General features: G+C 41.5%; 1 protein-coding gene across 1 annotated transcript; it reads left to right on the forward strand.

Annotated features, from left to right (window-relative positions):
- The first annotated feature begins 5,291 nt into the window (after positions 1 to 5,291).
- On the forward strand, positions 5,292 to 11,018 carry LOC112071728 (homeobox protein Hox-A3a-like). The gene is made up of 2 exons (XM_024139169.2): positions 5,292 to 5,775; positions 9,346 to 11,018. Exons 1-2 carry the CDS (start codon positions 5,307 to 5,309, stop codon positions 10,143 to 10,145), a joined length of 1,269 nt encoding a protein of 422 aa, XP_023994937.1. The 5' UTR covers positions 5,292 to 5,306; the 3' UTR covers positions 10,146 to 11,018.
- Positions 11,019 to 11,658: the final 640 nt, after the last annotated feature.

Below are 11,658 nucleotides of genomic sequence, written 5' to 3' on the forward strand. Positions count from 1 at the left end.
GAGGTATTTCCGCCGATTGTTCATTACTGTCGTGAGTTATTGCCGCGCGAGGCAGAGGTCAGTAGGCAAAAAAGACTCCATGTTTTTGTCGGGCTGGAAAATAAAACTGAAACATTTTTAAAGAGTATAGATTTTCAGGTTGTTGGAGATATCGTCGATTTTCAGTGTCAGGCTACTAAAATGAATTATGCTACATGAAACATAACTTCAGTTATATTTGCTTCACTATCCTGTTTGAACATTTTAGCTTGGCTTCAAACTCCTCACAACAATTCCCCATCCCATGGTCTAGCCTTACTCCATTGGTGTTATATATCACAATAAAATATAGATTTTTAAATGTTTGATTTTCAGTTTCATTTTGATCAGATTCCTAGCTCAGAATAGTACAGACACTCAAGTGTTTAGCTAGAAACCCGTATGCAGTTCATGCAGCCATAGCCACAGATAGCCTACATCAGATTTGCTGTTGGTCTAGATAGCCGTTTGTAAATAAACCCAGCCATTTAAACCTCTGCTGGTTAGAAAATAAGAAAAAAAAACTGAGGTGAAAGCAGTCGTGACGTCCTGCTCGGAGGAGTAATTCCTTTCCCTATAAAATACATCAATTTGTGGTGTTAAACATGGGTTTTCTCGGGAAAGGATACATCAAGTTGAGGTACATAAAAAGCGAAGAAATGCTTTGGGGTTGTGCGGCTCTGCCACGGAAACGAGGATAATGGTAGACGGAGTGCCATATAGGACCGCGCGGCCGCGCTGAGGTCACGGCGCTCGGGTGTGATTTATGGGCGCAGGGACTTGGGGCAGCCATTGCGCGAGCGCTAATGACTATTCGATCCAATTCCAATGGTGGACAAAAATACACACAAAAACAAAAAAGCTACAAAAATGATTGTCCAAGCTACTTTTTTGGTTTTCTGGATAGTTTTGTTTTTGTAACGTTAATGTTGAAATATACATGTGACTGTTTTGAAATGTATTATTTTTATTACTAGCAATAATTTGATTAATAAGAGAAAAATATGTATAATAATGTCGTTAGTAAGTTTAATTTAAAGAATATTCACTAACTTTGTTGCACAACGAACACATAGGATTACAATATGATACAATATTTACATTTGGACACACAGCAAGATAGGCCACATTAAAATTCTTTAAATTACTGGGCTATAGCCTATTATCGTAAATTTGTGTATTTGCTTGACTGGTTTTGGCTGCTAATGTTGAATTAATTTATTGTTCAAAGTAATTCGTCTATTGTTAGGCTACTTGGAGTTTTCATTAGGCCTAGCCTACTCTCTTCTGGAAATATGATATTAGCCTACTAATATATTATGGACATATTATTGATATGAATTTAGCATTTACATKTTAGGTGGAATATTGGACCTATAGGTTTATTAGGGGAAAAACAGATTGGCTAAAGTAACGTTGATTTGAAATTTTCTTTCAGAATTCTACCTAAATAAATCCCATCCATCCTACGGTCTTCACGAGACCCTGCCCTGCCTTCGGTAAGTTCATATTATGTCCTTATTGATTTCTGTTAGAAATGCTTGATGGTCATATCCTGATTCAATTCTAATAAGTAGCACTGAGACGCCTACACCAGCACACTCACACACAGGCTTGTACACAAACATCCATAGCCTGTAAACTTCCTATATAGCTTATAGTGGTGATATGAAACGCCTGAGAGCAATAATTCGTTCTCTTCCACATGTCTTTTGTAGTGTAATTTGTCACTATAAAAACGAMGGGGGAATCGCAGCTCTTGCAGCGATGCCTTGTTCCTTTCAAAAATCCCTCTCTCTGAAAACCATCTGCCTTGACGTAGGCTGTAGATTACACTTGCTTTAAAGGTGGCAAAATATTACTCCCAAAAAGTAGTTTTTGGGTGGTTTGTATTCGTCCTTTTTGTATTAATATCAATCCGCCTTCTGTTCCTACTATCTCCATGACATCTAACCCCGTAGTTAGGGCCCAAATTAAGGAAAATCATGACTCAGCTTTTCGAGAAAACACAAAGCAGTAAATAATTATACCAAGTCACTATTCTGCTTTGAAAAAAAGAAAGGCAACGTTTGCTAAAAAATATCCTCACGCACGAATTTTGGTCCCACTCACCCTCCCACGCCGTCTGAATGTTCTACCTTTTTATTGTGTGGCTGAATCTGTCCTTCTATCCATCCACCATGCGGCCTCAGACCAGAGAAGCAGTGCTCTAGACGTGTTTACTGCCTTGAGATGCAAGAGGACATAAATCGTTTTGCTTTGTCCGCAAACGACACCATTCACATGCAGAGGGATTCCCCATGCTCTCGGTTTCTCTCTCCCCGGTTTCTCTTGTCTACCTCCTGTGTTTTCCCCTTTGGAGATGTACTTTCTTTTAATTGTCTAACCCAGAGCCCGATGGGGTCTTTTCCTTGGTTCACCCCAACCAAGGCTTTGATCGGCGGCGTCCCCAGTTCATAAACGCATCATTTATGTATTTTCTAACCATTCAGGAAAAATACATATTCGATCCTAGGAATTTAGAAATTAGTCGATTATTGCAACACACAAAAAAGTAATAATCCCAGCACAATTCGTAAATGAAAGGCTTGATAGGCTACATAAAATGCAAAAGTGTTGGTTAATGATTAAGCTGCGGATGGACGCCCTTTATCCCTCTCATAGTAATGGTAATGTGCGGTTGTCACCATCAGCTGTGCTGCGTAAAGCTGTGTACTCTCCCATCATTTCATCCAGTCATTATTCGATTCTGTGTTGAATAAATAACAACAAATGCCATAAAACACTTGGGATGGGTCTTCGTGGTTTTTGTAATGCTATTTTTTTGGGAGGGGGGGACACAGGATTTTAAGTGACTTTTTGTGTCCAAGGCGCTAGTTCATTTGCATAATCTTCCTTGTCTATGGTGACGCTATGTTTCGGGGGAGTTCACTGTTCTGGTGATGTCTGCATAGTACTTGTGCCCAAACACATAGTCCATAGCCCTGGCTAGGTTTAATATTGGTATAAGACATGGGCACTGCTCTAGCATGTGATAMGTTCAACCCCGAGGGCCGATAGCGCTTATCTGGACGACCCGAGTGCTCGCGCCTGCTTTCATTATCTTGGTTTACCCTTCAAACATCGAACAGGGAAAAAAGGGATTTTGTTTCTTGTACACACAGAGCCTCTCGCTCCTTCCCTTTTTTGTTGTGGCGGATGAGTCCTGTATGAGCTTGGCGCATGCTGGTGCTGCTGCTTATACCCCAGCTCGCTCTGCCTAAACTTTTTCTCCGGACTACTGTTTTGATCGATTTCGTCGCTGAATGAGAACATATTGTCTTGTGCTTTGCATTCATCGTCAGAGGATAAGGTAAGCAGGCCAGAAATTGTCTCTCTCTCGGTTGTAAAAGGCAGAGTTTGTGTCGCGCGGTGATTTATCACCGTATGACTTACATCTCGGTTCAGGAAGAGTTCACACACAACACAGGCAGCCAGATTTCTCTTTCGCGCGGAGTGGGGGGCTGAGTATTCGAAGGATCGAACCTGTCTTCTCTTCTCTTTTCTGCCCTGTCTTTCTTTTTTCGACCAGACTACTATTTATTTTGGAAATGCATCAAAAAGCTTTCTGATATGTATTCCAAAGCATGGCTTTCATAGCAGATCTGGTGATGGGATGTGGTATTCATTTTAATTCTGCGGTGTGTTGAGGGCAAGAGGGTCTGGTTTTCAAACAGATTTTGCTTGTCGTGGTGTGTATTGTGCTGTAACGAGCCGTAGTTAACGAATTATCTATCCATTTTCTTTTATAAAATAATATCTCAGGTGATCTTATATGAAGATCATGGTCATGTTTAATATTGACATTATTGATTTATAATAGTATCGCTAGGCCTAATATTACTTTTGCCCAAGTTAGTTCTATATTGTACTAAAAGAGTAGTAATATGTTTATTTCTAATAAAAATACAATGAATATCAATCATTATCACAAGCCTCCACTTGTTGGCTATCATCATTTTATCGTGGTGGTATGTCTCTTGCACTGCCTTAACTAGGCTACACAATAGGATGTTAATGTTTTCATTTTGGATTCCACTATAGCCTACAATAACCTGCCTATATTTCTTTAGCTATGAAACTAGTTTCACATTTTAGATAGTTTGTGAATTGATACTGCTGCATCGAATAACTCGTTTATTTTTAATCATTCACATAATTTCCATTAGCAGGTGTGACCATAGCTTTTGCCTATAGTTGCTATTTTATCCAGACTACAATGCTTCACAAATTAAGCCTAAAATCCTTCTAAGGAAAACTCTACTATTTTATTTTAAAAACGTGTATGTTGTACCCATTTGCCCACCTCGAATATCCCCCCCAAAATAAATATATAACTTCAATTGGATAGTTCTTCAATGACTTCTCATTAGATATGACCCCAGTTTGCCTACCTCAGTGAGTAGACTACTAGCAGTAGTTGGGCATTCCTACTCATTAGATCCACAATAGCTATTTCCTAGCCTAGAAGTACGCCTATAGTTCTAGGCTACATGCCGGAACCCTGTCTGCCTAAATACCGAGCCATAGCCTAGCTGTTCACCGGGCCGCTGTCTGCAGTGCGCCATCCCGCCCTTGCATACATCACCGGGATGCGCGACTTCGCCGACAGCACCGACAGGAGCCTTTATTATAGGCCTGCGAGGAAAAGTTCACGTCGTGGTCGTGGAGATGCAGTTTTACAGGTTTCTTCCTGGCCCTCATCCATCTTGGTTCCACACACACATGCAGCAAAAACTGGGGAATGTGGTTGTTTATGCTTTTAGCAAGGTGGCTGGGCTGGGGTAGAAACTACAGCACACTGCGGTGAAGGCTGGGCGGCTCTGTGGAGAGAAAGCATAGAGAAGTCAAAGGCCCAGTTCACGACAGGCCTTTCGTTTGGTGGTTTACAATTAATTGTAATATTGCACAATTGGTATGCTTTTATAAACGTATTTATTTTGATTCAGTTAAGTGCAGATGAGGTTTGTGCATGCCTTTGTTCCCTGTGTTGGTAACCAGAAGGTAAACGAGAATAGCCAGAGAACTGTTGCCCCTATCTTGCCTCCATAGTATCTGGTGTCAGCCCTTTATTGAAAAGTAAGATGGATCGCCACCATTTCTTCTCCTCACCGTGCTTCTTGTAACCCTAGGTTCACCCGAGGAGGCCATTGGCGAAGAGGTGTCACGTGACCAAGGGGTGCCAATGTTATTCAACAAGGGTGTCAAGACCCTGTCAGTTTCTGAAATAAATATTGGGAAACGGCGAGATGCAGAAGGCAACCTTCTACGACAGCTCCGCAATTTACAGTGGCTACCCGTATCAAAGCGCAAATGGCTTCAGTTATGATGCCAATCAGGTCCAATATCCCCGGGCCTCTCATGTGGAAAGTGAGTACCATCGACCAGCCTGCTCCTTGCAGTCCCCAGACGGCTTGGTCGCCCTGCAGAAGCCGGGGGAGATGGCGGAGAACTGCGACAGGGGTACGGCCATCCAGGCAGCGCAGCCACCCGTCCTCACTGAAAGCAATCAACCGCAGATGTCGGTGTCTGTCCCACCACCCCCTCCCCAGTCACAGTCCCCCGGTTCTCTCAACCAGAACACGAGCAACGGCTCCTGTCAACCCAACTCAAAGAGCTCGGTGCACAGCTCGCCGACCACCACCCGGAAGCACATCTTCCCCTGGATGAAAGAGTCCCGTCAGAACCAGAAGCCTAAAACCAGTAGCTCCAGCTCAGGTATATGACCTAGACGCCACTTCTGAGGAGACACGTGATAAAATACACCCCATTGTTCATGCGTGGTTCTGTGATCCATTACTGATACATGAAACATTTAGCTTACATACATACATACAAGTCACCAATTATGTATATATTTTCATCAGATGAACCAACCAAGGTACAACATGTTTGATTATTTCCCTATTTTGCATACATTCATATTCTCCAACTTTTCCCTCACAGTTGAACAAACTATAGTTTACCATTATGATGTATGGCTTATTATCTATTATGCAAGCCCACTCAGAGCCATGTATTTAGAGAGTTGGGCCATTCGGCATCCTGATGCATTTAAGGCAGGTAGCCTAGTGGTTAGACCGTTGGTCCAGTAGCCGAGAAGTTGCTGGATCGAATCCCCGAGCTGACAAGGTAAAAATCTGTCCTTCTGCCCCTGAACAAGGCAGTTAACCCACTGTTCCCCGGTTGAATAAGGATAACACTTCAACGTTCTATGACAGCCATGTTATCTCCCCATGAACTTGACATGGACAGTATTTAAACAATGCTATGTAACTGTATGTCAAAGAATTAGAACGATGTTCAAAAATGTGGTTAACTCTGAATGTATGGCTCGGGCCTACTCCATCGTGATATTCTTTATGATCTAGTTCTAAAGGTCGGGGCAAGTTCCACAGCTCCGCTTAAACGATTGTTAAATATTTGGTTGTAATATCATTACCTCTTGAAGAGCAGAGTCAGACCTAAACAGGTCCAATTATTTAACTAGGCAAGTCAGTTAATAACAAATTCTTATTTACGATGTCAGCCTAGGAGCTGTGGGTTAACTGCCTTGTTCAGTGGCAGAATGACAGATTTTTACCTTGTCAGCTCGGGGATTCGAGCTAGCAACCTTTCGGTTAATGGCGCAATGTCTTACCACTAGGCTACCTGCCGCTTCATGCGCTTCATGCAAAACAATGATCAGAGTTATACTGCATGTAACTGCATGCTTTCCATGATCAGTACACATCAAGCCTCACGATATATCTCAGTACTGGCCACCATTAATTGGATATTTGAGTGATATCAAATAAAAGTGAACTATACCAGACAAGTATGAGTGGTTTAGGTTCATTTCCCATATTTTGTGGGCTCTGCCTGTCAAGCAGCAGAAGGGCGCATATGCCGTGCTACTGTCAGCTGATAATGTTAACTTTGCATGCTATAGGTAGAAACTGTACAGTTAGCTAAACATATAGTGAGTGGTAAGTAGACCTAATGTAGGCTACTTTTTTCTCCAAACAATGTTGGCTTACCTATCGAAGTTAACTAACATGATCCCCTTTTCAACATTGTTTTTAAGAGTATTTAATTACAATTGCTGCTGACAGACATGATATAGATGACATTGATTGATAGACCACGTCAAATTGGCTAGCCAGCTAGCTGGTAATATATTATGTCAATATGGCTAGCTAGTTAACAAGCAAACTTTCTCGGGATAAATTAGATGACTACATCCAAATATTGCTTGATTTGCTTGCCATCTATAGCGGAGGTGACCATAGAGCCGACTGACAACTTTACCAGGACTAGGACTTGCCGATGTCAAGCTCTTTCCAAAAGCCCAACCTCTGATGAAGCAAGCTAAATGATGTTTGCTTAGCTATCTACATGCCAAATGGATAGGTACCTTCACATATCTGAAATTAGATTATCATTGATGTTTACTGATCATGTTTTGATGGAATGATCGTAAATTTGTAGTTATGACTATGCTCAATAGGTGATGATATTAAAACCAAATATTTATAACATTTATTTAACAATCCCTTGGAAACCGCTCGTAGTTGTCAATGGTTTTAGCGGAGCTGGTGTCTACTTGCCCCCCAGAAGCAAAATCGAACGTATTGTGACGTTTAATTGAAAACGACCTATTTCGTATAATACCCCTATTACGCATACACTCTTGTGAAGTCAATATGGTTCTTTCATTAGTATGCATTCCTTATGATCTATTATGATGCATGCATGTTCATTAGAAATACTCAATTGTGATCCATTCCTCATAGTTTTAGGCCTAGCTCCACCATTTGTTGTCCATATGCTCTATCGTTAACTTTCTGCTAGAATAAACATAATATATTGGCCCTGATCACACAACATTCCATGCAGGACAACAAACAAACATACMAAAACAGTTGTTCCAATTTGTTCTCTTGTTTTGATTAGAGGAAAAGCTAGGAGACCTGGGGGAGGAAGTTGTTTACCCAAAGTTGAAAGATGCTTAAATTCCCATGGCCTTACCAAATCGTGTTGTCTCCATAGGCTAGTATGCCTATTTATGTCCACCTTTTGGGAATATATTTGGTCAGAAGTGAATAAGTAGGGCATCCAGGCATCTAAAAGGTCTGCTGAATCCCATTTATCATGAGTCTGTCAAGATGTCTGCCAAATTGATGCCAAAGGGACTATTTCAAACCTTAGCCTAAGGCTTACCCCACTGGGTAAAAACTGGTTGAATTAACGTTGTTTCCACGTCATTTCAACAAAAACATTATATGTGATGACATTGAATGAACGTGGAAAACTGATTGGATTGGCAGAAAGTCATCAATGTAAAGGATTTCGTATTTTTTTCACCCAACTTTTAACCTAAATCCAATGACATGATGAAATAATTTTTGATTTCACGTTTAATTCACTGTTGATTTTCCACCAAATGTAAATTAAAACTAGACTTTGAAATAAGTCTGTGTCCAGTGGGTCTGCTTTTTGCAATAATTCTAATCACAGATCCCTCAACAGTAGCTCCTTAATGAAACATGATCATTTTGAATATTACATTTTTTATTTGGATAATTATTATTATTTGGATTATAGCCCGATTATATCATTTTTCGAATAACAGCAGTATTAGTAGCCTAGTTTCTGAAACAGAGATGGTGAAAATATTATCTCCCCATTTATCAAGAAGAGCTAACTCATAACATGATGCCATGCTGCATTCCTCACGCCCAGCTTCTGGCTGTACAGTAGCTAGTAGCAACATTTATTAGGTGTTGGCAGCCTGCCATAAACGGCAACTAGACCAACACCTTGCTGTGCAGCGGCAGAGCCCCAGCCATTCAGCATGGTGAGACTCATAGGAGATGGCTAGGCGAGATTTAGCTCATGCGCAGTGAGGAATACAGATATTTGCATTGCACATGTGTGTACTATGAGGGTTAAAAAGCTACAGTGGGAAATACGAGGTAGTTTAACACACACACACACAATTATAATCACTTTGATTTGGCTTTTGAGTAAAGTATAGCTAACAGTTGAGAGCTATCCTCAGCATGTATACAGTCATAGTTCATGTTATGTCTGATATAATTGCACTAGTAACATCCACAGTCTAGTTGCGGACATCTCTGATTTGTCTGCATTTGTAGAACTCTTATTGATATGTGTATTTGAGTCGGTTCATGTGGAGAGACGTGTGTTATCAGCTATATGTATCTTGTCACTCTGTGTCTTGTTCTTGTGCTTGCTGCTGGGGTTGGTTACTGATTGACTGTCTTCCTTTTCCTCTTCCGCCAGTTGAGAGTTGCCCTGGAGACAAGAGCCCCCCGGGCGGGTCAGCCGCGTCGAAGAGAGCCCGGACGGCTTATACCAGCGCACAGCTGGTGGAGCTGGAGAAGGAGTTCCACTTCAACCGTTACCTCTGCAGACCCCGCAGGGTCGAGATGGCCAACCTGCTCAACCTCACGGAGMGGCAGATTAAGATCTGGTTCCAGAACCGCAGGATGAAGTACAAAAAGGATCAGAARGGGTGYGGCATGATGCCCTCTCCCGGRGGACAGTCCCCTCGGAGCCCCCTCGGTCCATCTCCCGGAGGCGGGGGTGGAGGATACCTCAACTCTATGCATTCTCTGGTTAACAGTGTCCCCTATGAGTCCCAGTCGCCAACGTCTTACAATAAGCCCGCTCATAATGCATACGGTATGCCTACGTCATATCCCCCTCCCTTGAACAGCTCCCTAAACAACTGCCCGCCCTCTCAGAAGAGGTATCCCGGGACTGGCGGCTCGGCCACGCCCGAATATGACGCGCATCCTCTCCAAGGAAATGGCGGCTATGGGACGCACTTGCAGCAGGTCAGCCCTGTGTATGTAGGCGGAGGTTACATCGATTCGATGCCCAACAACAGGGCCTCCGTTTTCGGCCTGACCCATCTCTCGCACACGCCGTCCACAAACATGGACTACAATGGAGCAATCACTATGGGCAATAGTCACCATCAAAGAGTGTGCGATCCAAATCCGACGTACACAGACCTTAATACGCCGCACTACTCTCAGGGAAGAATTCAGGAAGCGCCCAAACTGACACATCTGTAGCCGGGTTGCACCCTGGATCACTCCGCCCCATTGTCTTACCTGACGAACCACCATCGCTTTGTTTCTTCTCTTCTTTAGTAGCTTTTTCCACCTTCTCTTTGTTCTAGGTTATGTTTGTTCTTTTTTTATATAGTTTAATGTGTGAAGTAGCATAGGAAAGTAATCACGCTTGCTTCAAATGTTCTCTCTATTTGCTATAGTGTTATTGTTCCGCACAGACCTATTATCTGAGACAACACGCGCGGGGGCACATACGCATAGACCTATTTAATCTTTAACTTGTTTCTATAAACAAATCAAACAGGGTATATGAACAAATCTTATGGTATTATTTTAATGTGAATGTGTTAGTTTTTTGGTATTTATCCGCAGTTGAAGATTTGTTTTGTGTTATTGTTTTGCATTTTGTTGCACTTGTGGAAGGATCCTTAAAAAAGGGTGGCCTGGAAGCTCCAGCCTACGATCTAACCAGCTTGTGTTCTGTTGGACTTTCAAAATGTTATTTATTTATATGACGTTATATGGAGTTCTTTAGTATTATTTGACCCCCCTGTGCTCTTTGTATGTGGAGAGAAGGCTGTTGGAACCAGGCCTAGGCTCTAGTTCTATCCCTTACCTGACAGCAGACAGACGACAAAGAGACAGACAGACACGACACTCAGCAGCACACTGATATGTTGGTGTTATTTTTTTCTTCTTCGAGGAGGTATTTTATTTCTCTACGAATGCAAATCAACCAGTCACGCTTGGAAGGACGGACAGATATTAGACGTTTCTTTATTGAACAAATATTCTAGATATCACCAAGTTTCTGTTTCAATGTCATACATTCCATGCTGCTCCAGTTCGAATAAATAAAGAAATGAATTTAAATATACATTGTATCTTTCAACCTGGATTTTGAGGGTATTTAAACATATAACACATGGCACAAACTACAATAAGGAAGCAATAATAATAGGCATAATAATAATAATAATAATAAACATCTTATTATCCCATAAATTATTTGTGAGGAGGAAAAACACTGGTAGGACTTTAGAGGGCATGCTATTTCATCACAAAAATGTAATTCACATTATCTCAGAATCAATATTACCTGTAATAATCTATAACATAATAGTTGATTTGATAGTGACAATAAATCCCGAAAACGTTGTACAAAGGCCTCTCGTTTTGTCTCCTTTAGCGCGTGGGCACATCAGAAGCTTTTGCTGTGGCCTTGTTCCCGTGCCTCCTCCGCATGAGCACATCCATAATAATAAAAGTGTCACGAGGATCTTCTGCTGTATTTGTTAGGATAAAATAGGTATTTATCCGTTAAGAAAAAAAAACATTTTGGCCCCATATTTCAAATTGATTATGGCGCTATAGGACTGTTAAGCTCATAATTGTAGTTCTTTACACATGTAAGTTAGACTAAATGAAAGGATATGTAATACAGGACATATTAAATATTTGAGTCATAGGCTATCTGATGCAGCTAAATAGGCCTGGATTCGCTGCACACAAT

This window comes from Salvelinus sp. IW2-2015, unplaced genomic scaffold (genome assembly GCF_002910315.2).
Source record: "Salvelinus sp. IW2-2015 unplaced genomic scaffold, ASM291031v2 Un_scaffold1703, whole genome shotgun sequence".
Lineage (NCBI taxonomy): Eukaryota > Metazoa > Chordata > Actinopteri > Salmoniformes > Salmonidae > Salvelinus > Salvelinus sp. IW2-2015.